This window comes from Aulonocara sp. 'chitande type north' Nkhata Bay, linkage group LG12 (assembly GCF_057382095.1).
Source record: "Aulonocara sp. 'chitande type north' Nkhata Bay isolate Kocher_YH1m ecotype deep benthic linkage group LG12, A_spYH_male_GT1.1, whole genome shotgun sequence".
In the NCBI taxonomy this organism is placed as follows: domain Eukaryota; kingdom Metazoa; phylum Chordata; class Actinopteri; order Cichliformes; family Cichlidae; genus Aulonocara; species Aulonocara sp. 'chitande type north' Nkhata Bay.
The window spans coordinates 31,977,520-32,005,341 of NC_141355.1; the positions used below are offsets into that span (position 1 = coordinate 31,977,520).

Sequence of the window (27,822 nt, forward strand, 5' to 3'; positions counted from 1 at the left end):
AACATAGGCAGGTTTCTGGTGTCACTGTCACATGGCTGCATTCAAGCGGACTGTGTTGCTGGCAAAGAAAACTGAAACTGCGCATTAGACAGTTCACTGACTGCATTTGAACAGCTTACTAACTCAGTTTGTTTCTATAAATAGGGATCATCAGAGCTCAAAGAGGGGAAACAGAAGTCTCTCTGTCCCAGCAGTCTTTTCCCTGATGTTTAAACAGCAGGAGAGTCCGGGGACCTAAACTGGAGCTAATTAGCTAATTCATGAGGCCTGAAGGGAGCAACATGTGATTTAATGCAGTCGGCAGCAACAGCCATGTTTCTAAACAACAGGTTTTGTCATTAATTTCTATACAATCTGAACAATTTCTCACATTAGCAGAAAAATATGGAAAGTATGCTTTAAGAGTCAAGTACAAATGTATCCTGGGAAACACAGAAGGATTTTAGGCAACTTATCTCTACTGGAGATGTGTGTTGTATCTAAAGATATGTTTGACTTTGTAGTTGCAGTAGCACATATGAAAACAACATCTACTGATCCACACTGAGGGGACATAGGTTTGTTTTAAATCAACACCTTTGATTAGGCATGGCTTGTTACACACCCACATTATGTTGATATGTAGATTAGTTACACTGGCATTCTTACTGGGACAAGTGACATTTCTTTTTCTGAATAAGGCAGCGACTTGGCTTATAAGATGTCAGTGCAAACTGAAGACAATGGTGAAGAGGACTGTCAATCAGTGAACAATGACAGCTGCTTTTTTTTTTATCGAGTTTGTACGTGAAAAGCTTGATTCACATGTGTATGTCGACCCAAACATAACGAGCATGACGACTACTACTTTCTTAATGTTAGGAAACTGGTGGGTGTTGACATCAGTCCAAAACTCGTCAGTGGAAGGGCTCACCGCAAAGCCCCCCACTGTTACAACACCACGAGTCCATGTAACCGACCAGAAAGCTTCTCTTTCAACTTCGCTATGAAATCAGTCATCACATCCACGACTTGGGCCGGTGATGAGATGCATTTGCGGAGTGTCGGAAAATGCACCCTCTGCTCAACTCAGTCGAAAAGAAGGTTAAGCTTGACTTTAGATGTACACAGTGTTAATGACAGTTTTGGCTCTGTAGTAAAACATTTAGGTTATTCAGTTATTATTTCTGTCGTACAGAAAGCAGACATTGGCCATAAAGCTGTTGTCCAGAATGTGATTCAAGTGTTTCTGATTTTTATCTTTTTTTTGCCTGCTACTGGGGAACAAAGTTGTGATCTCCTCCCTTTGAACACCGCAACACGCTCACTGCAAATTAAACACATAGGTTGGGTATTTGGATTTGGCGGTAAAATAAACAAATACTCGTCGGTACTTGTTTGCTGTACACCTTAAATGTGACACAGCGGAGACATAATGAAAGCAAAAGTTATTTTAACCTGGGTTCCTTTCATATGAAAATTAGCAGTTTTAGCAAATTAACTAGAGTTTTTGCGGCTTCCGCTGTTACCATAGTTACTGAGTAACAAACCGCCGTCGAACGTCACGAGTCAGCAAACGTAACGCTTGTTTTTCGTGGGGTTTTCCAAAACTCATTAACAGATAATATTTACGAAGATGGAGTCTAAAACCAAACAACCAGTTTTTCCTTGGTAAGTCACTTAATTTTTTTTTTACTGTACTTTTTCTTTTATTTACAAGAAAATATTTGCATTCGCCCTTTTTAACCACTGCTAAGAGAAGTGTCATTGCACTGTCTAAAAAGATGTACTTGTAATGTAATAGTGTTAACTAATGTTACTTGTAAATAGAAATCGAACTAATACATAACATCCCCTTTCAGACTGCTTTATTTCTGGCAAACAGCAATAAATGCATTTACTCATCTACAAGTAAAATTATTTCAGCTTTATGCTAATGTTGTATTGCAGTGCAGCAGGCCTGCATGCTCCAGTTAATTTATATGCTGAGTAACCTTATGCGTATAAAACACCGTATAAGTAACATAAGGGCTTATCTAATGAATTTAACTCCATCTCACATAGGTTCAACAATAAAATATAATATTATAAAATGGCTACAATAGGACAGTTACATAAAATACTAATTTCCTACTCATATTTTGCTTCTACGCTTGAGGGACAATTTGCTTCAAAGAGCATTTTTCCTAGTTGTATTATTGGCAGTATTTTATGTATGCATTTCTAATACCTATTTCATTTTTACTTTTCAGACCATTGCACTGGTTTAACCTCCTAATTTCTCTTTGCTATTTGGGTTGATTGGGACCTGATGAATGTAAAAACAAAGAATTACCAGATTCTTTTTTAACCTGATTTTTGTATCTGAGAAAAATTTGATCCACATATGAGGACATTCGTTTTAAATTTTGATAGAACAGTAGCAGTATACGGTCCTTGTAAGTGGATATCAGGTCCTTGTAGAGCAAAATTTAGTATTTTGGTCTAGACAACCCAAAATATGATGTCCACATATTGTTCACCATCACTGATGCTGCCTCTTAGACCTACTTCCTGTGTTTGCCCACCTAACCTGAACAAGTATGAGGGCAGGGATGAGGAGACTTGAGAAATACATAGAATTCAGATGAGGAAGAGGAAAAGGGAGAGGCAGGACTAGAGAAGACAAACATGGTACTCTACATCACCGCACACATGGAAAGAGTGCTATTTAAAATTGTCACTGAGCTGCTTTATTTATATCTTTATTTATATTCTAAAGGATGAGAGATGTGCATGTAAGTGGGGGGGGGGTTGATGTATGCCATTATGCTGCTGAGAGAGAGGCGACACAGCTGGACGCTTTACCCTGGTTAAGAATTTCAATATCTCTGAGATTGAGAACACAGTACAGAATAAATAATAAGACAACACCAGTCTGCAGGTAATCTAAGGGAACTAGAGAAACACAAATAACAAAATATAATGCCACTGTTCTTAAGCGGGTAAAAGGATTAAATGCTGGCATGCCACAAGAATTAATAAATAAACAATAACATTTTTTCAAGTTAGATAGAGAGTGCTTGAAAAGTTTGCTGGCTATGTCCCAAAATAAGATTTTTAATCCCCAACAAGATATACTAACACCGTCTTTGTTGATAGATTTTCGCATATATTGTCTCTGTAGACATCATGCAAATGTTATGGCACATTAACTCGGACACTCCTCACCTGAATTTTTCATAAAGATCTGAACAACCAAGGAGACTCTTAGTTAACAAAGGTGATGAATACAGTTGTCATACAACTAATAATACCCTTGGAAAGCTTATAAAGGTCACACTACCAGAAGTAAACATTGCTTTCTTTGCAGACTGTAGCATAATATATCTGAAACTGGTAAAAGTCATACACCAGACTACTCCAATTTCCCTCAGTAAGAATCTGAAACTTGAACTTGCTTTAAACTGCGCTATGCTACAAAATATGATATTGCTACTGCCAAAAGTTTGGAAAGACAGATAAGGGTGTTCATGTAGGAGAATGTTTTTGCAGTATCAAAAAGTCTAAACACAAGAACATTTTGTTGAATTCCATTCCAGCAAATAATAATAATAATTAAATAAATAAATAAACTATCAAGCCTTTTTAAAAAATAAACCATTTTATCATTTGAGCAGATAAAGAAGGACATGGGAGTTAGTACAGACTACATAAGTGTCTAGCTGGCAGAGGTAAATATAAAGACAACTCAGAGAACAGAGTGCAAGTATGTGAAGCAGAAGCATGTTACCTTTTCAAATACACAAAAAGTGTCTGCTTACATGATGAGACACTTTAATTAAAAAAAAAAAAAAGTTTCATTCCTGAAGGACCAGGCTCCATGACATATTAAAGACTTCACATTACCAAACTTTAGAAAAGCTCCTAAAAGTAGAATGGGAGGCAGAGCCTTCACTTGCCACGCTCCTTTCCTGTGGAACGAGCTATCTGTCTATGATCAGGAGACAGACGTTACCTACTTTTAGTTTTTGTTTTAAAGCTTATAGGTAGGGCTAGATTAAGTGAGTCTGAACCATGCCTTAGTTAGGCTTCTATACAGTCAGGCTGCTGGGAGATTTCCCACGATGCACTGCATGTCTTTTATTCTCCACTCCCACTACAGCATTCTCTCATAAACTATGAGAGTGTTTAATACATTGTGTCTTTCCATTCACTTCCTCCTTCTGCTTGATGTTTCTTCCTGTTAAAAAGAGCATCTTCCTCTCCACCATCACTTCCTGATTTCCTATTTTTTGTATGTTTGTCACACAAAAATGTTTCAAATTATCCAAAATATTTAAATATTAGACAAAGACAACACAAGTACCGTAATTAAAATATTCAATTTCTGAATGACAGTATTAAGGGAGAAAACAATATCTAAACCTACATGCCCCCCAAATCTAGTAACTGGTTGGGCCAACTTAGCAGCAACAACTGTGAAAGAGTCTTTTTCAGCACTGAGAAGGAATTTTGGCCCACTTATCTCTGCAGAATTGTTGTAATTCAGCCATGATGGAGGGTTTTCAAGCATGAACCGCCTTTTTAAGGTCATGCCACAGTATCTCAGTTGCATTCAGGTCAGGACTTTGACTTTAATTTCTCTTTGCTATTTGGGCTGACTGGGACCTGATGAATATAAAAACAAAGAGTTACGCGATTTTTTTTTTTTTTTTACCTGATTTTTGTTTCTGAGAAAAATAAGATCCACATATGAGGACATTCGCTTTAAATTTCGATAGGACATTGGCAGTATAATGTCCTTGTAAGTGGATATCAGGCCCTTGTAGAGCAAAATTTAGTATTTTGTTCTAGACAACCCAAAATGTGATGTCCACCTATGTGGACACCAGGTCATAGGAGGTTAATGATAAACACCGCGATTTAGAAACTGCATTTTGTGTTTACTTGTGCTATCTTTGTCCAATATTTAAATTCTATAATTTGAAACATTTAATTGTGACAAACATACAAAAAAATAGGAAAGGGGCAAACACTTCTGTCACAACTGCTGTTGTGATATATATAAATTGCACATTTTCAACCTTCTTCTTAACAGAATATGAAAAACAGCTTCTAGAAAAATATCTGTGTTGTTCAGCAGGAAATGCACAATGAGTGTCTGCTTTGATATATCTGCTTTTGTTTCTCTGAACAACACAAATTCGCTTTTACTGGGTTGTATTCATGTTGTTTCACAAAGTTTTTACGTTTCTCTAAATCCCCAGGTACAGGGAAAGGTTGCAAGCAAAGTATCTTAAAGCCCCGGATAACAAGCTGTCATCTATCAGGTGTTGGCGTTTCACAAACACCAGTCTCTGCTCATCAGTGACACCTGGGGTCTACACAGGAGTCTCACCTCTTATTTTCCCGGGGACTCAAGAGCACAACTCCAGTCAAACGCCTAGAAAGAGCATCTCTAAAGAGCATGCCTGCTTCTCAAAGCAGATGATCCAGAAGCAGATTCGCAGTACGTATGTCGCTTCTGTAGAGGAAAAACTCAAGCAGCACCCTCTGGCTATGTACCCTCACTATAAGGATCACCTGACTCCTGAAGTAAGCTCCTCTATGCCAGAATGACATAGCTTCAGGTTAGGCAGATAAATGATGCCTGAATGAAGGCAAATACCTTCACACTGTGTTAAAACATATTTACATGGTCTTATTGTTCTCTAGTTATTTAATCGGGTGGTGGCTGTTTTGGACCCAGATTTGAGTGTGAGCAATGCCTCTGCACTTCCTGCACCTTCAGAAGACCTCGCAGAGGAGGAGGTCAAAACAGGAAACAGCCAAACTTAAAATGTAGGTACACACGCAGCTTAGAAATACCTGGCTATTTTAGTAATGCCCAACATGACTTCTCTGCTTAAATGCAGAGAAGTCACGATGTCCAAAATCCAACTCCAAGAAACCCTTCTATATAATAAAAAAACACATATAAAGAGTATCAAGAGAGACCAGTTGGTCTCAGTAAAACTGAACACAAGTAAGGACATCAAAGTATAGTTTTCAGGAGATTCCTGGTAAAAGGTTTGTTATCTCAAACTTTTCAGTTTGAGATAACAAACTAACAAGAGAGCACATTACTGTTTCGCAGAAGTTACAAAATAACTATTATAATGACATGATACTTATGTTTGACTTTTGCAGGATGAATGCTTCTGATGGTGCTCCTCCTTCAAGTCTGTTTGCCACCAATTGTGCCCATTCAAGCACACAGCAACTTCTCAGGTTTTTGTATAAAATCCCAACCAGGAAGGCTATTCATATTTCCAAAGCAAGAACAAAATTCAGTACAGATCACAAATATAAGTGAAATATAAATTTTGATATCTTTTACTTGGGGAGGAAAAAAACAGTTATGTGCAAAAATAAACAAATTCAAGAGTCTGGCAACAGGTCCAAGTAGCTGAACTAAAATGTAAACAAGAGATAGAATGGGGACTTGGATCTGGCACAAATCTCAAGAAAACCCATCGTCCTTTCCCGTCTAACGTAACAAACAGCTGGTTTCATGGCAAGTAACACAAACCATCAAGAGTGAAGAGGATACAAAATATTTGGATTTAAAGACCTCTGTGTGGTAGGTCCACATCGTTTGTATATGGAAAAAGCTCAAGAGGATACAAAGGACAAGGGTGTTTAAGTATGACTTTATTTCTAAAGAATCTCCTTTTTTTGAAGAGTAAGATAAAGATCAATAACAAGAGGTGTGTATATTTGTTATCATATAAAGGAAATATGGATAATTAAGTAGTGCTTATAAACAAAGGATGGCAGAAGATTTCCAGAGTCCCTAAAAGCAGCCGCAACTGTACTAGATGTACTGTATGGGCAGCATGTGTCCCAACTACTTGAATCACAGCTTTTATTGTAAATTTATTATAAATCTATGCTATGAATAAAATAATTATTAAGAGACTTCACATTTTTCAAGCACTTTATTTAAACATGATAATACAGCTGATTGTTTTTTCAAATCAATCAAATCAAATCAAATCACTTTTATTGTCACATCACATGTGGAGGTACACTGGTACAGTACATGTGAGTGAAATTCTTGTTTTTTCAAAACTTTCTGCTGTCAGAGTTCATTCTTGTGACCTTTGAAAAATGAGGCATCTGTAAGACAAAAAAGAAAAAAACATAAAGGTATGATATTTGACAGATTATGATCAATCAGAAACACAATGGAATGTTAAGCATGAGATGCTGTGAGATGCTAAAGGACAAGTGTAATAGCCTTTAACGCAGAACTGGATTTCAGCTGCTGTCACACCTAAAAGTCTTTTCATCTGTTACTGACTTACCTTTAACTACATGACTCTTCTTGTTGATGTTATTCAGCCTTTCCTACACATTCAAAGACTCTGAAATGGTTGCCTTGATCTCTCCAGTAAAAGAATAAACTATAAATGACTCAATCTGTACAAACAGTTGACTCATGTCATGATATCGATGTAGAGTGAACAATGCTTGTAACATGTTTTTTAAAACAATGTAACTGTAACTATCATCAACAGCAGGAAACAGTTTTCAAAGTAAAAGTGTTCAAATCAGTTTGGTTTGTTCCTGACTACTGTCTGAATGACCTCAGTTTTGCTCAGTTGTGATCATTAAGAACTTTAAGAACTTACTGATAAAAGAAGAGGGGTTCAGAAGCATTTTGACGTGTCTCTGTTAGTTGTTGGGGTCAGAGGTCAGGAGAGAGTGGACTGGTGACCTGCGACCCAGTGAGAGTAGCGGTGGTGAGGAAGTATCCCTCACTGCAGTCTCTGGTATTAATATAAAATTGCCTAAAAAGCAGAGTGTCTGTTACAGATTTAAACCAAATCTTATTTTATTAAACTGCTCTATCTTGCATTATCTAGAGTTATCTATTAAACTATCTATTAAATATTTTCTTGATGATTTTCTTGTTCAGTAACTTAAAAAAACCTGCGTATTTAACCAAACAACAACCAAGACCAATTAATAGTGATAAGAAACTGTTGCAGGTCTAAAATTAAATTAAAATAAAATAAATTAATGCTTAGTAATAAGAAATTAGATATATTAAATAAAAACTGCTTATGAAACTCACTCTGACTGAAGGACTTGATTATTTTCTCATCTGGTTCAGCTGTCTTCAGGAAACATAGCTCGCTGTACACAGTGTGTGTGCAAACAGAGATTCATTACATTGCTTTACAGGCCTGTAGCACACTGCAGGACCTTTCATGAGAGGTAACAGGTCACATGGCTATATGGTGGGATCATCTCACAGCCTTAGGGCAAGTCACACTCACAAAGTCATGCAAAATATTTAGAAAAACAAAAACAAGGGGCACTTTCCCTACCTGCTGAAGGTATTTCTCCTCAGTTTGTAGCCAGTATCGCAATGATCAGTTCTGCGTCACAGACAAAAGAAATATTACAATATGGGTAAAGTGAGATATAACAAGAGCGTATGAGAGTACAGCAGAAATTTGGGTACATACAAGCATTTGAATGATAAAAGGCAATTTTTTTACATTTTATATTACAACATAGACTTTGAAACTGTGTGGTCAGTGAAAGCACTCACCACGCAGGGCTCATCTATGATTTCTTGCTCACTTAGAAATATCACATGATTTCCATATGTGACCTAAGTCAGCCTAAGAATAAAGCTAATGCTTGGGGTGTGTGGGAACTGAGCCAGACGTACAATGCGGTTCTGTGTACTCTCTCTGGTGCAGACCTCCTCCTGTGGAAGCTGCTGCCAGTGGTGCTGTTATCGGTGTGTGGTCCAGGGTTCTCCAAAATCCCTCCTCTCAGGATTTTGTCAAGAGATCTGAGCTCACAAGTGGGGCTCTCCAGCTGCCTCCTTGACTTCAGCAGCCAAAAAGATGTGCATGACAATGTAAATGAAGTGATATTTGGTAATATATTTATTAAAATGTTCATTTTTAACAGTGAAATCAAAATATATGGGACAGTCTTCTTTTATCTGAATTAAATCAATAAAAACACATAAAACTGTCTCCGCAGTCCAACACAAATAGCATTTCAACCCTGTGTTGAAATTATTTACAGTCTGTTTTCTTTCCCAGCTCCAGGAATGCAATTCAAAGGCTGAGCAGATGTCTCGTGTCTGTACAGCCAAATAAAATGATTCACACAAGCACTTGACAGACTGAAAGCAGGAGGGATAGGCGAGATATAGGGAGTTTCTCACTGTACCTTGATCTTGGCGTTGAAGGCATGCTGGGAGGAAGGTGGAGCAGTGTGTGCAGATGGGATCAGGGAGTCCAGATCAGGTGGACACACTTTCAGAGCTGTGTGCAGATTTTGACCTTGGAGCTCCTACAGAAAACAAATGTGGTCATGTCTCCCACTGAAAGATGTGCAATATTTAAAAATTATAGCCTAGCCTAACACACAGCTGAGAACCTTAGCATTGAGCACTTATTGTGTTTTTTTCTATACACAGACATAGAATACAGCATATTCTTGATTATAAAAAAGCTCTGTCCTACTAATTATGTAGAACAGCTTTACCTTCAAGTGGAGGGCATGGTGGAGTTTTAAGCGGAAATATTCCTGCTCCCGCAGCTGGATAAAATCCTGACAGTTTGCAAAGCTCTCCGACATCTTTTGAAATACAAAAAGAAACTGCGGTCACACTGGGACACAAACAGAGATACAAGAGGACTGACAAAGTTCCTTTTTATACTTGTCTCTATAAAATTTTGAACTTTTAATTCAAAAGGAACACAATTATTCTTTGGGAAACAGGAAAGTATGATGCTACCAATTGTAGAATCTTTTAATTAATTTTTATTTAAAAAGGATAATGAACATTAACAGAAGCATGTGGGCCCATCATGTAAATGGGGAAGATTATGTACTGCTTCCATAAGAGTCAGCCAGGTGCTACTAATCAAAATGCACTGGATTTTCTAATCATCAGACTTGAACACCTGTATAAAACCAGAATTTTGGCAGCTTGGTCTGGTGCATTCAGCTGTTTAATTAACACAATGCCAAAATCGTCCCATGAATGGATACCCCAGCAACATCAGACTGCGCATTGCTCAGAGAATTAGGAAAAAACCCAAAAGCTACCTCTCCAACTCTACAGGCCAGTTAGCATGTTAAATGTTCCGGTGCATGACTATTGAAGAAAGCTGAACAAGTATGGCTTGCTTGGAAGGGTTTCCAGGAGAAAGCTTCCTCTCTCTCTAAAAAGAACAGGCTACACAGCTTAAGTGAAATCTGAACAAACCACAGGACCTCTAGAACGATGTTCTTCAAAGTCAAAGTGGAAACATTTGGCCATAATGCACAGCCACAAAACCAAACAGAGCATTATCAGCTTAAATACTTCATGCCAAGTCAAAGGGATGAAATGGGCTTGTTTTGCAGCCATGGGACCTGTAGTCATTAAGTCGACCATGAACTCCTCTGTATGTTAAAGTATTCTAAAATCAAATATGTGGTCATATATGTGTCAGCTGACGCTTGGCCGTAACTGTGTCACGGAACAGGACAATGATCACAAGCACAGCAGCAAATCTACATCAGGATGGCCGAAAAGAAAAGAATCAAGGTGTTACAATGGTCCAGTAAAGTTCAGGCCATAATTAGAAGAGTAAAGAGCATTTTATGATTTTATTAAACAGTGTCAGCAAAGGAAAAAAAAGCAAACAGGGGAAACTGTTAAAAAAGAAAACAGTTACCCCCTGAGGAGAAAGTGTATTTTAAAACATTTATTCTTCACCGCACACTGCTTACACGCAAACCTCTGCATGTTTCAGGCAGTCACCAACATATTCACGCTTCTAAAAATTGCAGGTGTCAAAAATTGTGTCATGACTAAAATGAAGTGTAAATGAATGCCACCTTGTGAAGGATTGCCTCCAGCTCACTGATCCTATCTGTTAACTGCTGATCTTTGGAGCGAAGCACCTCCAGCTCGTTAGCAAGTTGTCTCTTCTCCTCCCTGACGAAGGTTAGTTCCTGGAGCTGACGCTCGGTCTCCAAGTTCTGGCAGTCTTTCTCCTGGACAAGAAGAGAACATGGAGTAATGCCTATCTCACTTCAGATGAATGTGAAGAACTGGAAAAAGTATGAAAAATTAACTGCCAAAAAAGCAACAAAAAACCCCCCAAAAAAACAGTTGTATAGTGTTGCATATTTGAAGACTACTGATTAAGACATTTTGACTGCTATGTCATCAAGAGCTAACTTGTCAAAAGTTAACATGGTAAAAGCTCACGTGATGCAGCTTCTCCACTTTCTCCTCCAGATGTTGAATTTTGCTCTGCATCAAGTCCACCTGCTCTCTCCTGCCAGTGATCTCCTTCTGCATGTCCAAGGCTACCTGGAGGCCTGAAGTGGAGTCAAACCATGGGACAGAAAGATGGCAACATAAATAATCACAGAGCTCTTCTTTAGGATGGATTACAGGGTAGGGAATTACAGATTACATCTCTCAGACTGAAATGAAGCACAGGAGGTCAGAAAGTGAATTGAATACATTTCACTAATATTAAATTTTTTGTTCTCTGAAATGCAAAATGTCTCTGTGATACTAAAGGTCGCTAACGTGAAAGTACTTCACTGTAATCTGTGCACCTGACCAAATATATATGAAAATCACAAGCAGTTCCTCAGAGTTTTATTTGTTCATGAAGACTTTTAATTAAGTTGCATTTTAAATTATAAACATTGATCAAACCATGTCTGTCAGCCCCTTTGAGGGTCCCCAAGGTGCTCTGGATCTGATCTAGCTCATCGTGGGCGTTCCTTATCTGACTCTGAAGATTCAGCACCACACCCTCATGCTCCTCGTTCTTACAGCTGTGCAGCCGTTGCAGCTCCTTGTGCTCCTCTGAAATCGTGCCCGGACAAACACGTGTTACGTCCAGAGAGAGAAATAGACGGTAACACATAAGCAAACACACACCACAACAGAAGGGCTTGGTTAACAGTGTAAACATACCAAACATAATTCTTTGCTTTCTTAACACAGCAGGACAAGAAGATAATTTGATTAGACTAAAAGCCAGGAGAGCTAAAGTTTTTCGAGAAACGCCTCCATGGTCTACACAGTAATTCCTGGTAAATGGAAGGCTTGACTTCAGCAGTTTATTGATTAGAGGTATCAGACGACCCAAAGATGGATGCTTAGCTTATGTTATACAGGGTTTACACAGTGTTCTTACACTTAACAAAACGTTTTGCATTCTCCTGTCGTTGTTGTCCATTTGATAAGAAATAATGTGTTTTAAAATTGAGAAAATTAAGCTGTCTTCAGTGAGGGTCGTTGATATGTGCAGGAAAACCCTGAATACAGTAAAAATGTACTTTGCCAGCTTACTATTCTAGGCAGCACATTTCAGACATGTCTATATTAACCTGGACACTGATACTTAGGTTAGTACTGTAATGAGGGCAAGGGAACAAGGTCACCCTGGTAAAAGAGATTTAATTTCAACAGGAATTCCTCTTAAAATGAAAGATAAAAACAAACAAACACATAAATAACTATCCATGTCTCCACTCAGTAACAGAACAGAGTCAGGGTCTATCATTCAAGGTAATCAAGCACAAAACTTCAAACACTTCTCTGTGCTTACTATGAAGGTATTTTTGAGTGTTATCTAAATTAAATTCAATTTCATTGGTTAACACCTGAATGTAACTGTAATAACTTTAATCTATTTGCTGGCTTTTCCCAAAGAGAAGTTTTTAAACAGCTTTTTTTCTCCCTGGAAATCAGACTCTTACCAAGATTACAATGCTTTTGCTAAATTCTCCTCAAAGTCTGAGTGGAATGCCTCTCTTACAAAACCTAAAGCCTTTTTTAAGATATTCTATTGCATAGTGTGAGACAAACTGCATGTCACATACAGTAAGGGTGTAAACAATTCTCCTAAACCACAATTTGGTTAATTACACAGTTTTCTTTAAAGGGAATGAATAACAAGAGAAATGGCAGATTTGTGTTAACCACAGATCACTTAAACATTACTGTCAACAGAATCATCATTAATCAGCTGAACAGCATCTTTAAACTTTCATCAGACTACGCTTTAACCAGTCACCTTATTTCACTGATTGTGAAACAGGGTACATTCAACTCACTAGTAAGGCTAACTAACTGCACACGTCGCAGTTCCAGCTGGGTGGTAAGCTGCTGTTTCTCCAGAGTCTCCTCCCGGATGCGCTGGCTCTGCTCAGCCACAGAGGCCTCGAGCTGTCGTCTCTCATGCTCTACAGCAGCCAGGTGGGACTTATGGCGATCTACCTCAGCCTTACCGGCAAATGGTAATAGAAAAAAGAGAAAAGGTGGCATTAGGACAGGGGTGGGCAACTCCAGGCCTTGAGGGCCGGTGTCCCTGCAGGTTTTAGATGTGTCCTTGAACCAACACAGCTGATTTAAATGGCTAAATTAGCTCCTCAACATGTCCTGAAGTTCTCCAGAGGCCTGGTAACAAACTAATCATGTGATTCAGGTGTGTTGACCCAAAGTGAGATCTAAAACCTGCAGGACACTGGCCCTCGGGGCCTGGAATTGCCCACCCCTGCATTAGGACATGTCAACAGGAAAAAAGAAAGGGAAAAATGTGTTTTGACCTAATACTTGCTTCTGACCCTTAGCTGCTGCATCTCCAGCTTGTGCTGGTTGAGCTGGTTGCTGAGGAGGCTGTTCTCCTGTTGAAGATCATCGATGGTGCAGCTTTGTTGGACTGTCATCTGGATGCTGCTCTCGATCTGGAACTTTAGAAGATCTATCGTCTTCTCTCTGTCACTCAGCTTCAGCTTCAATGTCTCTTGTTCTATCTGCAGGGTCTGGCACTGACTCTGAGCCTCTTTTAACCTGTTAAGATGCTAAAAAAAATATTTAAGCCTGAATTCACTGAAAATGGTGATCTCTCCCCCCACAAAAAAATTTATAAAAAAAATTAAAAAATATTCTCTCTAAAGAAAAAAAAGCACCTGACACAAACACATTTTCTTAAGTGTATTACTTGATGAGTTTCTTGTTGCTTTAAGTGGAATTCTTTGTCTTTCTCCCACAGGAGTTCCTGGGATTTCCTTCCCTCGTGGTCCCTCTGCTCCAGCAGGGCCTCTAGGCGGGTTTTCTCCTCCCCAGCTTGGTGAAGCTGCTCCTTAGTCACCTTCAGCTGCCCTCGAAGGACCTTTAATCCCTCCTGGAGCTCACACTGCTGCTGGTCACAGCACCTCTGGATAAAGCAGGAAGCACAGTGAGTTGCCTGCACTGGAATGGGCAAAAATTATAATCTTTTGGAATTTTACACATTAAGGCAACCCTCTCTGAACGTTGAATCAGAATCAGAATCAGAATGGGGTTTATTGCCAAATGTTGAGCAGGTTTACAACATTAGGAAATTGCTGCGGTGCTTCAGTGCAAACATAGTGTCATAAATAGCACTTAAATAGACATGGAAAAAAATAAAAGTAGGGATAAGAATTAAAAGTGCTACGTGGAAAGATATGTGCATGAGATATACATGAGATATATACATGAGAATAAGAATTAAGAGTGCTACGTTGAAAGATATATACATGAGTGCAGGTGGTGATCAGTGCCAAACATGGAATGATGCAGTGAACACAGCGTAGGGTCATGTGTTAGTGGTGGGAACAGTCATATGGTTATTGTTCATGTGTCCAACAGCAGAGGGGAAGAAACTGTTCTTATGGCGAGAGGTTCTGGTGCGAATGGACCGGAGCCTCCTGCCTGAGGGGAGCAGGTCAAACAGACTGTGTCCAGGGTGAGAAGGGTCAGCTGAGATCCGAGCTGCACGCCGCAATGTCCTGGAGGTGTACAGGTCCTGCAAAGATGGGAGTCTGCAGCCAATCACCTTCTCAGCAGAGCGCACAACACGCTGCAGTCTCTGTTTGTCCCTGATAGTGGCTCCAGCGTACCACACGGTGATGGAGGAGGTGAGGATGGACTCGATGATTGCAGTGTAGAACTGCATCATCGTCCGTGTTGGCAGGTTGAATTTCTTCAGCTGCCTCAGGAAGTACATCCTCTGCTGGGCTTTCTTGATGACGGAGGTGATGGTGGGCTCCCACTTCAGGTCCTGGGTGATGGTGGTACCCAGGAAGCGGAATGAGTCCACAGAGGTGATGGGGGTGTCAGTCAGGATGATGGGGGGGAGTGGAGCTGTGTGCTTCCTGAAGTCCACAATAATCTCCACTGTCTTCTGGGCATTCAGCACCAGGTTGTTGTGGCTGCACCAGGACACCAGACGTTCAACCTCTCTCCTGTAGGCAGACTCGTCCCCGTCCGAGATGAGTCCAATAACGGTGGTGTCATCTGCAAACTTGATTAGCTTGACAGACTGGTGGGTGGAGGTGCAGCAGTTGGTGTACAGGGAGAAGAGCAGAGGAGAAAGAACACAGCCCTGAGGGGAGCCGGTGCTGATGGTCCGGGAGTCCGAGACATTCTTTCCCAGCCTCACATGCTGCTTCCTGTCCGTCAGGAAGTCAGTGATCCACCGGCAGATGGGATCAGGCACATTCATCTGGGAAAGCTTGTCTCGGAGATGGTCTGGAAGGATGGTGTTGAAGGCAGAGCTGAAGTCCACAAACAGGATCCTGGCGTAGGTTCCTGGGGAGTCCAGATGCTGCAGGATGAAGTGTAGGGCCATGTTGATGGCGTCGTCTACAGACCTGTTGGCTCTATATGCAAACTGCAGGGGGTCCAGGAGGGGGGCCGTGAGGGTCCTGAGATGGGAGAGAACTAGGCGCTCAAATGACTTCATGACCACAGATGTCAGAGCCACGGGTCTGTAGTCATTTAGTCCAGTGATCCTAGGTTTCTTGGGGACAGGGATTATGGTGGTGAGAACTGCTCCTTACATAGTAAGATTGTGAGTATAGTAAATCATGAGGCCAAAATTAACAGCAACCTTGTTGAATCCACATGGGCTAAATAGCCAACTGGAAATGATAACTACTGAGTCCAATTAGCTTTTGTGTCTTTAGATGGCATGTGGGAAAAAACTTTATTCGTTACACAACACTAATGCCAAGCGGGAGATAGCAGTTGCCCAGTGTATGACCAGTGTATGCCTAAATAGCTTGTTTGGGTGACTGAAAAATCACCAGAGTTGTATAAAAAACACTGTATTTCCTTTCCTCAGCCTTTGGCAACACATTTTATTTATCAAATAACAGGAAAATACACAGACTTCTTTTAACTGAGGTAACACAGGCTCATTACCTCAATGATCATGCTTCCATCCTTAGCTAATGCCCAAAGGCTAACTTTAAGACAGAAAAAAACCCAGGTCTCTTGGATAGTGTTGTTGCTTTGTAATTTGCATGCCCAGTTACATTGTTTTTTACATATTGCCTCACAGCAACAATGAACTCCAGCCTTCTAGTGTTGGCATTACAGAAAGACCTGATCAGTCAGGATGTTCAAACTTCAGTTGCTATAAAGGAAATTGTTGCCCTATTGTATAGATGGCGGTGCAGTACATAAGAACAGTATGAAAATATTAGTTATTACAAGAGGGGTGGTACAGGCTCAGTTTATACTGCCCTAGTAACCTTAAAACCCATCCATTTATAAAAAGCCTCCTTCTGGTTTTGCTAATTGTCTTTGACCACTCCCACCTACAGCTAAAGAATTTTCACAAGCAGATTAAATAAATTACATAATTTTACCTAAACTTGACACAAAGTTTAATCCGGCATAACCACTGTACTTTAATACACCGACATAACAGTTTATGCACAGAAGCAAAACTGTGGTACCACACCTTATGTTGTTTAAGCTGAGAATGAAGTTCCATTGCCTGTTGCAATGATTTGTCTTTTTCTTGCTGCTGAGCACTCAAGAGCTGCGTCTGAGCCTCACTTAGCTGCTGCTCCAGACCACAAACCTACAACATGACAAAACACATTCACAAACCACATAAAAAAGACGCACATACTGGCCATTTACTGGTGCTGCTTCTCCACATCCAAGCAGCACAGTTCAGAGAAGCGAATTTATATGTGCCTTACTTAATAACTTCATCTTTTCAACATCATCTTTACCTTATCTTTAAGGCTGGAAAAGGTTGACTCCAATTCTCTGGCCTGATACTCGTGCAGTGAGGGCGGTCTCACGGTGAGTTTTCTGGGTATACAAATCATGAGTGAATACTTCTCATATTGTCTGACAGGTTTACAGTAATACAGAAACCAGCAGGGAGTTATCACTGCAAACTATCTGATGAATAATAAAAAGAAGACATTTTTTCACAGCCACTTACTTGAGCAATTCCACTTTGGCACACAAGTTGAAGCTGTTGTCTTTCGATGAGCTCAGTATATCAGTCAACATCGCCATCTCCTGGCCAAGAGTTGAAATGAGGTGTTCCAGTCTAAGTCGACACATTTTGCACAGGGTTTATTTACACGGTTAAGGTAGGGCACAGCAACTTTTTAAGTTTACTTTGTTTCTTTGATGTAAATTTGCTGCTTTACTTTGTACTTCGTGTGAGTGAATGGAAAATCTTTAGCTTTTGTACAACAGGTTTGACAAACCCAGCTCTAAGAATCTGTGATGGGCAGTTGTTGACATTCAGTAAATGACAGAATTCACTGATTAGTTAGGAAAATGATATACCTTTCTTGTTCAATTGCTCCACTGTATTCCTTGTTCCCCATCTGTTCTTCTGACTGATATGAAACAGAAAGAAATAAATCATGAGAGTCATATTTTTTTTTGCAAAATACACCCATTATTGTACTCTACTGAATGCTATCACTTACCAAAAAAGGCCTCCCCTGTAGCTTGTCATTGAGATCCACATTTGCCTTATTAGGAATAAATTGCTGCGTTTTGCGATTCTCATGTTTAGTGCTGGTAACTGAGTGCTCAGATTGTTTCCCATCCAATGTATGATACACCTCCTTTATGGTCTGCTCCAATGTTTCAACTTTCCTATTAAGCGCGACCGCCTCATTCTCCATCTCCTGCAGCTTCTTGTCCCTCGACCTTTTGAGTTTCTGAAGCTCTTCCAACAAGCACAGCATCTTTTCCATCTGATCAACGTGTTTCCTCGAATCCTTTAATCTATAAATCAAAAGATTTGTGGGTCAAAGTGATTCAGGCATTTTATTTTATATATGTAGAACTGTATCTGTGTTTTCACCTCAGGTCAGACAGGGCATCATTCTCCATCTGGACTTTATGCAGCTCAGTTTTCAGGTTTGTGATGGCTTTCTGAGGACAGCATGTTTCTTGTTCAGCTTGATTAACTGTCTGTGTTTGGGGAGATGAAACATAAAAGATACATAATGCAGAGAGTGCACTACCCTCCTCTGCTATTAACATCACACATGACCAAACTATTACATAAGATTTCATGGCTGCAATAAAATATGAACCTTGTTGAGCTGCAAGTCTGACAGCTGCTGAAGGCAGTCATCCATTGCATTTTCTAACACCTGCTTTCCAGGAGAGCTGATGTCCCTTTGGGCTAGACCAAAGACCAAAGGCTGAGTCACTGCCTGCTGGTGGGTTGGAAGAAAGGAGGAATCTCCAGGAGAGTCATCTGCCAAAACAGCAACAGATGTTTAAAACACTCAGAGCGTACACTGTCACTGTTAAGCTAGGGTGTTTGTTTATGTTGAATTCTTTCCCTTCATATCTGTGTATGCATGCTAGTTATTTGGATTTAAACATTTTCTGAGACCCAAATAGCTTAGAAGAATTTGAGCTTCAGTACTTCTGTGCCTTTAGTTTTCAGCCATTTTATTCTACTCTGGATTTTGTAAAACAATAATAAATAAGCCATTAGATAACACATTTCCCCCCCATCTTTCAAGTTAGAGCGGCATAAACAAGATGTGTGGAAACACTTGTACTTACAGATATGAGGTTTAATATCATGGCAGCTTTGTCCAGGTGACCTACAGCTGCCGCCAAATCTCTCCAGAACCACCTTAGTTGCATTTTCCACCTCTTCTTGTAGTCTCTGGGTTTCTTTGGTGCGGCGATCAAGCTCATCACTGTCAATACATAGAAGCTCAGGCTTAGACTAACTCATACAGTGAATTCAGTTCAGATTTGTTTACTAATGGTACCCACTGCAGCACAGCCTGATTTATTTTCTTTGATCAAAACAGAATGTTTTAAGCCTAATCGTTAAAGCTGTGAGGAAGACTGCCATGCATCAAAACCAGGACCTGGCTCCACAGGAGAGGATAGCTGAAGGCTCTGCCTCCCACTTTACTTAAAGCACAGTGAACCACAAGTAAGCCTGACAGGGCAGTCTTACAATGAAGTGCTCTGTTAGGATAATATGGTACTATGAGGTCTCTAAGATATTAAGATAAGATAAGATAAGATAACCTTTATTAGTCCCACACGTGGGAAATTTGTTTTGTCACAGCAGGAAGTGGACAGTGCAAAAGTTATGAGGCAAAAATTAGAATACAATAAGAATAAATACAGTACACAACTGTACAGAATAGAATAAAATAAAATACTATATACAGTAGAATAAAATAAAATAAATATACAATAAGATAAAAATAGAATACAAATACAAATACTATATACAACTGAGTAAAAATACAACGATGACAGAAAGGATTATTGCACTTAGTATTATTGCATATGTATGGATGTGTGTGCTTGATCAGTTAAAGTCTTTATTATGGAGTCTGACAGCAGTGGGGAGGAAAGACCTGCGAAATCTCTCCGTCCCACACCGTGGGTGCCGCAGTCTCCCACTGAAGGAGCTGCTCAGTGCTGTCACAGTCTGCTGCATGGGGTGGGAGATGTTGTCCATCAGGGATGACAGCTTAGCCGCCGTTCTCCTGTCACTCACCACCTCCACTGGGTCCAGAGGGCATCCTAGAACAGAGCTGGCCCTTCGGATCACCCTGTTCAGTCTCTTCCTGTCCCCAGCAGAGATGCTGCCGCCCCAGCAGACCACGCCATAAAAGATAGCAGAAGCCACAACAGAGTCATAGAATTTCTTCAGGAGTGGGCCCTCCACTCCAAACGACCTGAGTCTCCGCAGCAGGTACAGCCTGCTCTGCCCTTTCCTGTAGAGGGCGTCTGAGTTATGAGTCCAGTCCAGTCTATTGTTCAGATGAACACCAAGGTACCTGTAGCTGTCCACAGCCTCAATGTCCATACCTTGGATGTTCAGTGGTTGCAGTGGAGAATGCTTGTGCCTGCGGAAGTCTACCACCAGTTCCTTGGTTTTACTGGCGTTGATCTGGAGGTAGTTCAGCTGGCACCAGTCCACAAAGTCTTGGGTCAGACCTCTGTACTCCTTGTCGTCCCCATCAGTGATGAGGCCGACTATTGCAGAGTCATCAGAGAACTTCTGCAGGAAGCACTGGGTGGAATTGTGGGAGAAGTCTGCAGTGTAGATGGTGAAGAGGAACGGAGCCAGAACCGTTCCCTATTCAATTTTGGCTTCAACAGGGAGCCAACACGGGACAAATGCGATCTCTCTTTCCAGTCCCTGTTAATACTCTTGCTGCTGTGACTTGGATGACGATTTGATGATTTGGATGCTTTTTCAGGGAGCTTTTAGAACAGCCGGATTAATAGGAATTATAACAGTCCATCCAAGAGTGGCACATGCATGATCTACCTTTCAGTTCAATACAGTGCAATAGAGTGAAAGAAGCAAGTCTAAGTTCTTTTTTTTAATGTTTATCTTTCATTGGGTCTGTCCTTTAGCATCTTTGGGACAAAAAACGTAGTGCGCGTCATTTTTTCAGTGCAAAAGCTGTTAAGTTATGGTGAGGAACCTTACCTCAGCTCCTCCAGTGTCACACTGTTGAATCTCAACGGAAGAGGGCCATCATGGGGATCTGTAAAGTAAATAGGAACCGTCCAAGTTACTGAAACAAAGTTTAGCATACTAACAGGCAATACTTTGCTTATTTAGTTTACCAGCGGTTCCAGTTCCTGCCGCTGTTGCTGTTCTATCTTTCGCTGTGTAATGGTATCGTAAAACGTTAGTGCCACTATTGATGGAAAGCCTATAGCTCTGGGGCTCAGAGGGCTGGGACCCCGTGGAAGACATCTCATTTTTTATGTCAAGTCATTGATTAAGACATTTACAAGAACCTGGAAATGACAACTGCTAACGAGTTGCTAGAGCGCGCAGTTTCATCACCATGGAAACAGCATCGGTGGTAGTGACGTGTCATGCGCAAAAGCATCGGCTCTAATTGGAAGAGCCAACTCCCATCATATTTGCCAAATAAAGATAAAATATGAGGCTACAGATGGTAATATATTAAGAGCAATTGGGAGCCAAAAGAGCCAGCTCTTCTTTGGGAGCCGTGCCACAAGAGCCATCACTAATCCGTAGCTAATTTGGCCGACGTAGTTGAGCGGTCTTTGAGTGTAACCGTTAAAATATAATGACAGACTTGTATGTGAAAGTCAGAACCGATGAACTGCAAGTTTATCGGTTAAGTGACCGTAAACCGTAAACATAAGTACTGCCGACGACTGTCACCGCCAACAGGCGCCTTTTTGTGCCACTTTGTGACGCCAACAGGCAAGACGTTGCGTTTCTAGAGATGCATGATGGTTAAAGTAGTTTTCCCCAGCAGGTCCGGAGCTGCTTGTTTATTACGGGCGGCGGGGAGGGGGTCGTCGCTCTTCGACGGTGATCGAGGTCTTATTTTATTATTTCTCGTCAATCATCCCAATCAAAATGGAAACATGGAGGAGTGAAATCTAAATTGAAGTCACGGAGCTGTTACTATCCTGCACGCCTTCCGCTCCTGGGCAAGGTAAAACGACTGCTTGATTAGCGCTAGCTAAGTTAGCTTACGCTGGAGTACTTTGTGTGGGTGACGCCCCCGAATGTTTTTTGGGTTTTTTTTTTGGCAATTATTGATGTTTTTGTTTTTCAAAACACAATTTCTAAAACCCAAAAGAAGGAAATAGCCTAGCTCTATTAACTCTGTAATATGAAATCATCTCCCTGTTTGGATTAGCCCGGTGACCTAGTTTCAGGTCAGTGGTCATTTAGCTCAAATATCTACATCTACTTCGATTTGGTGGTGGTTTAGTAGTTGTGCTTCGGCATATTTTATGCATTCACTTAATAAATCACTTATAATATTGTAACGATCGTCAGGTTATATACCAGATTAGTTATTTATTTATTTTTTCGTAGGGATACCGGACAGCCTGTAGGTGTGGTTTAGGAGGCAACAGTTACAGTCAACATAGGGTTACTCTGACAGTCTTTTGGATACAAATATTACACTGTGTTGTTTTCCAGATGAGGGATCTTCAGGACGTTGACAGTTTGCTCTTGAAAGAGTTGAAGTCATGCTGTGCGACAGAGTACAACTTTCTTCCCAGGGAGACTGGCCTGAAGTTGATGGAGTCTGCCTCCACAGAGGTAGCCCACTGACCTACTTTTGTTTTTGTGGAGTTTTTTTTAAAGCTGTGTTTGCAGGCATATGTGTTTGCTAAAATGACTGCTATTTTCAGTGATGCCTTTCTAATATATAGTGGTACATTTGTAGAATCACAGCGGAGTATCTGCAAAATGCAGAGACACCAGAGTGGAAGAACTGTGGAGCCTGACCAGCTTCTTTGGCTACTGCACCCAAACTTTTGTTCAAGCTGTCAATTTACTTGATAGATTTCTCACCATTATGAAAGTAAGAATTCCAAGTTAAACGCCAAGACTGCAACTGTGCATGTTTAATGCCCTTTAGTCTCCTTTGACTTTGATTCATTGGATTTTGGCTCATTTCTGTTGATGATAGGTGCAGCCTAAGCATTTGCCCTGTATTGGAGTTTGCTGTCTTCACATTGCTGCCAAAATGGTTGAGGAGGAAAGCAATGTCTCACCCACTCATGAGCTTATTCGCATCAGCCAAAGCAAGTTCACCGTGTCAGACCTGTGTCGTATGGAGAAGATCATCTCAGAGAAGCTCAGTGTGGAGCCCAAAGCAGTGACAGCCTTAACCTTTCTACACCTCTACTACTCCGCCTTCACATCCCTGTCTGCTGGAAGGTAAATATTTTTTTGTATTTACTTTTTCTTGTTGCTAATGCTGCTCCAGACTGATTGGAGCTGGTCAAATAGTTACTGCTGACTGAGGCTTGTACTAGCAGATCACATTAGGATTCCCTCTATATTTTAAGGGAGGAGATCCCAAGCATTGGGAGACTGGAAGCCCAGCTAAAAGCCTGCTTATGCCGGCTTGTTTTCTCTAAAGCAAAAGTAAGCAAGGTGACACTTTTACAGCATAGCAGCATTAGTTTGGAGTATCAGGACTAATTAATCTGTTCTTCTTCACAGCCATCCGTGCTGGCGCTGGCCCTCATTGCTCAGGAATTTGAAGCCCCCCAGTCAGTCATGTTGTTGAAGACTGTCCAGCAGTTCCAAAGACATGTAAAGGTATGAAGAGAATAGGGTGCGGCAGCTAAATCCTCTCTCAAACAGTCAGTATTATTCCATCATAATATATTAGTAACAAGGGTATTATCAGGGTATTATCATATTAGTTTTTAGTTTTTATAGTGTACTTTTCACAAGAAAAATTTTGTTTGATGATATTTTAGCTCATCGAGCTGAAGGTTTAATGTACTTATGAGTCAGGAGTCCGTCATCCATCCATGCATCTGTTCACAGTTCACAAGAATTGCGACTCCTGCTACAATATTGGTCATTATTTAATCAGGATTGCACATAATTATCACCTAATGCGTCTTCACCCAACTTTTGCCCAAGGTCAAGGTCACATTTTTAATTCTTTTCTTTCTTTCTTTTTCTTTCAATGGGAAGCAACTCGGGAATTGTGATGGAGCCAGATGAGCTTCCACATCCCTGATGTTGTGGTTTTTAATGTTTTGGCAGTTTCACTGTAGTCTTATCATAGCTGTGAAATGAGAATTTGAAGCTATTTATATTTAGACTTTTTCTTCCAACTCGTTTGGCACCAACTTTTCTGTCTCCAGCCAAAAACATGTTGTCTTTGTTTCACCTATCCCTGTGTTTGGAGGAGCTGTCTCACCCCACTCAACATGAAAGTCCAAACAGAAACGGTGCGACCAGACATGACTGCAAAACAAGTCTAATTTTTATTAAAACTGAAAAATTTACAAGCAGCAGACAAAGTCTCTCCCTTAGAGACATGGTGACCACTAATATGCTTTTAAAACCCTTAAAAATCCAGTCTAACCTATAAACAAAAGTCAAGAGTAAATGTTACTCCCCCAGATGAAGCACCTGTATCTGGTGTGTAAACGTAGCCTGTTATATTTTTAAAGATAATTGTGTTCAGAAAACTTGTTTGCAGTTTGGCCGGTGTAATCCCGCGGAGACTGTAAAATGTGTAAAATTACTTATTGTTGCCTGGCCAAATGCATGTAGAGTGCATGGGAAAACTGTTAAAAAATATATATTTTAAGGCCATTCCTGTTTGTAACCTCTCAGATGTTTCCTGTTTTTCTTCTTCTCTTCAGATCAGTGACAGTGAGCTACTCCACTGGAAGGAACATGTGGCCAAGTGCATGGTGGAGTACCGCTCGAGCGAATGCAACAAACCAGACAACAAAAAGCTTGTTTGGATCGTGTCAAGGAGGACGGCTCAGAATCTCCAAACTAGTCACTTCAGTGTGCCCGGTCTGCCAACTATTCCCGAGAGAAGCTGGGATGAAAGCGAGAGGTTAATAGTTAATCTTTTCTACCTTCTTTGTGTTATAATGATTTCTCGGGTGTGCTGGGCTCCTTGGAAAACTAAATGGGATAATTATGGTAAAATCAGGTCAGAATATTTTCCACAGCTCATGTGTAGCACACAGCAAATGTATTCACATTAATGGAATGCAGTGGTTTAGAAGAGGTAACTACAGGAAACAGCACAGTCGATAGCAATGAACGCTTAGGAGTTTTAGCCGATCTCTTCTCATATCAGTGCAATCTAACATCGCACGGACTTTATACTAGGATACAGTTTATGTTAGACTGCTATGTTTATCCTTTGATCCTCTGTCCTGCATATTGACTCTCTCTAGTGTACATAATTTGACACACAATTCTCACAATAAAACATGCCCTAAAAAAGAGATGTGTGCTCTATGGATGCAACTGTATTAAAAAGTGATGATAAGCTGGATCAGCAGGTGAAAAAATAGATTCGCCTTTTATTTTTCCACCTAGCCTCCATACATGCTTATTGTATTTACTTTGTAAGAGGATCTGTAAAGCTGCATTCAGATAACACAAATTTGTCCTTCACATATTAGTACTAACATGCATACTTTGTGTGTGTGTGTGTTTTGTTTTGTTTTTTCAAGATCCAGCAGGTTAGAGCCTGCAGAACCGCTGTGTACAAATGGCTTAAGAAAAGTCAAAACGTCATTTTTCAAGTTCTAATTTTACAGCAGAATTGTAAAAATGATTGGTTAAATATGTGCTGAAGAAGAATTATTCTCAATTAACTTTCAATTAGGTTATGGTTAGCATTAATAGAACTCTGGACTCATTATTCCCTTAGTTGATTTCACTACTAAACCAAAACCAGAAACATTAAAAGAGTGAGGCGTGGCTCTTGGAGAGCAAAGATGGTGGTAGAAATGTAGAAACTTCCAGAGGAAAATAAAAACAAAGACTAACTTTACTCTGTGAGTTAGGACTCTGCATTTTGAACCTGAATTCTAAGGGTTTTAGCAACCGCTGTATCAAATATGTTTTCTCTTTTATTCCTTTTTGAATGTTTTTTGCTCACACTAGCAGGGAAGCTACATCTACAAACTGTAGACAGAAACACACACCCAAAAATCTTATTATTAGTAGAAGGTCACCTACAAATATGATAAAACATCAGTCCCAGAAAGTTAATTCTGTTCATCTGGACGTAATGTTTTCTGACGCCGTGTCCAGATGAACAGATTCAACTTTCTGGGATTGCTTTATCTGACTGGCTGAGCATGCATCAAAATGTAGAACATTACTCACTAAAATTGAACAGTGAAGACTCCACTTCACTGAGTCACATTAACCAAAGTGAGGCAGAGCGATTGGCTAAAGCTGCTTATGATGGGACACTGTCCTATTGTGTGAGGCAGCCACACCCATAATTCCACCATCAGCTTCACGCAGCCACGAGAGGCACTTCAGTTTTTCTGCTGCGGAGGTTGCTGCTTGTTTAAAACCTTATTTTAGGTCAAATCAGGAAAGCTTCTAGGTGTTTTTCTATCAGATATAACAGATTCTGTTCAAGATTAAGATTTTATCTAGCAGTAACCAATGAAATCAAAGTCAATTTGGAAAATGCTATAAAAATAACGGTGCTGGTGCTGTTTCGAGTGGGACTTTGCTTAAATCCCATTCAAAATGACTGTAAGTAGGGTTGTAACGATTAAACAAAGGAAACATTGAGTATTAATGCTGTCTTGTCTCATAGCGAGGACTCCTGTGAGGACATGAGCTGCGAAGAGGACAGCCCATGCGGCTCGTTAGGAAGCGACGGTGAAGGAGCCTTCTTCCCTTCCACTTTTCTCAACTGCAGAGAATAACGACTCCCAGTTGTGCAGTAACACCAGATGTGTATTTGTCCCCTGAACTGTAACAGATTTCAGGGCAGACCTGTGTGTTTCACTTGTGTATCGTGTATCGTATGTATGCCAAGTGACGGGTTTGGATTATTAAGTGCCTGTGTTAATTCATTTTACTGTTATTCTGATGTAAAACAAACTAAAAAACAAAAACATATCATAATAGTGCAAAATAGAAATTTGCAATATCTCGGCAGCTCAATGGCAATACATGTGAATGTCTTCTGTTTGTGTCTAAACTCGACACATTCCAGGAAAACTAGTGAGGCACAAGTAACAACTTTAGGATGTCAGTAATTAGACACCTTCACTGTTGAGTACCAGCTAACACACTAGCACATCCACATCCTTTTATTGTTTCTTAATATATATTATATGCCACACATACTCACAGTATTCTGCAGATGTCAGTGTGCTAACTAACAAATGTTATTCTAATGTGAAATATATGACGTTGTGGTGGGAAAATACCAGCCTGTAAATGCATGGATGATTTTTAATATGTGACAGTGAATGTTTTCATGTTTACCAAGATAAGCTTACTGAAAAAAACATTTTAAAAAAATGTACATAACATGTAAAAAAATAAGAAAAAAACATGGTGCTCAATGTGTATTGTATTAAGATATAATGTGAAATATGTTGGAAGGTCAGTAATAATCCCTCCAATTAAAAAAATACTTTTTAAGTGTTTTGTTCTGTTTTTATTTTCTTACTTTTTGAGGTTTTGTCAAGTCTTATCATTTTGACCTCTAAGATTAATTCAGTTAGATTTGTTTTTGTCTCAAAGTGTATTATGAAGACCCTACAACCCTTATAATGGCAAAAAAAAAAAATCCCCCAACCCAACATTCAAATGATCACCTTTGAGCAGCACTTTCGGACAGTGGGGAAGAAGAACTCTCTTTTAACAGGAAGAGAGCTGCTGTCTTGGGCTAGTAGGTGAGGGGAAAGAGAAGAGACAAAATAGAAGAACAAAGCTATAGGAGAGAGTAGACATGCAACGCATGACATGGAGAAGTGGCAGATAACTGAAAGACTGAGAAAAGGGTTTTAATTTAATCTTTTAAATTTTTAAGAATATTGAAAGAAAGCAGTTCTACATATTTGTTTAATGTGGATGTGAAGATTCTACACCGGGAACAGGCTCAGTATTGTCCAAATTTAGACGTAACCCTGAACTGCTGGTTTGTTTATTTGCGTGTTTAAAAGTGGAATCACGGCCCTTGAGGGGAGTTTTCTGTATTTTTAGC

At 40.1% G+C, this 27,822-nt stretch overlaps 3 protein-coding genes across 7 annotated transcripts; 2 read left to right on the forward strand and 1 right to left on the reverse strand.

Annotated features, from left to right (window-relative positions):
• The first annotated feature begins 1,373 nt into the window (after positions 1-1,373).
• Positions 1,374-7,518, forward strand: fam47e (family with sequence similarity 47 member E). The gene is made up of 4 exons (XM_086315141.1): positions 1,374-1,650; positions 5,229-5,556; positions 5,677-5,802; positions 6,151-7,518. Exons 1-3 carry the CDS (start codon positions 1,616-1,618, stop codon positions 5,797-5,799), a joined length of 486 nt encoding a protein of 161 aa, XP_086171267.1. The 5' UTR covers positions 1,374-1,615; the 3' UTR covers positions 5,800-5,802; positions 6,151-7,518.
• LOC147317800 (uncharacterized) lies at positions 6,733-21,534 on the reverse strand. Of its 4 annotated transcripts, none has more exons than XR_015131883.1 (23): positions 20,924-21,534; positions 20,784-20,841; positions 18,875-19,014; positions 18,391-18,557; positions 18,156-18,265; positions 17,773-18,076; positions 17,627-17,679; positions 17,271-17,381; positions 17,053-17,134; positions 16,773-16,895; positions 14,001-14,216; positions 13,624-13,860; positions 13,114-13,282; positions 11,705-11,857; positions 11,243-11,355; positions 10,867-11,025; positions 9,523-9,615; positions 9,205-9,327; positions 8,690-8,853; positions 8,340-8,390; positions 8,084-8,145; positions 7,311-7,796; positions 6,735-7,122 (listed from the first exon to the last, which is right to left on the reverse strand). XR_015131883.1 is itself a non-coding variant. In XM_086315137.1 (23 exons), exons 1-22 carry the CDS (start codon positions 21,054-21,056, stop codon positions 7,681-7,683), a joined length of 2,937 nt encoding a protein of 978 aa, XP_086171263.1. In that variant the 5' UTR covers positions 21,057-21,533; the 3' UTR covers positions 6,742-7,122; positions 7,638-7,680. The 4 variants fall into 4 exon arrangements, 2 of the variants coding, with proteins under 2 accessions (XP_086171264.1, XP_086171263.1); XR_015131884.1 differs by having other exon boundaries at positions 6,742-7,122; positions 7,638-7,723; positions 20,924-21,533; XM_086315137.1 differs by having other exon boundaries at positions 6,742-7,122; positions 7,638-7,796; positions 20,924-21,533.
• LOC147317801 (cyclin-G2-like) lies at positions 21,214-27,257 on the forward strand. Of its 2 annotated transcripts, XM_086315139.1 has the most exons (8): positions 21,217-21,777; positions 22,275-22,397; positions 22,525-22,662; positions 22,771-23,021; positions 23,153-23,231; positions 23,310-23,408; positions 24,476-24,678; positions 26,419-27,257. In XM_086315139.1, the coding sequence occupies exons 2-8, from the start codon at positions 22,275-22,277 to the stop codon at positions 26,528-26,530; spliced, it is 1,005 nt and encodes a 334-aa protein (XP_086171265.1). In that variant the 5' UTR covers positions 21,217-21,777; the 3' UTR covers positions 26,531-27,257. The 2 variants fall into 2 exon arrangements, with proteins under 2 accessions (XP_086171266.1, XP_086171265.1); XM_086315140.1 differs by lacking the exon at positions 22,525-22,662 and having other exon boundaries at positions 21,214-21,777.
• Positions 27,258-27,822: the final 565 nt, after the last annotated feature.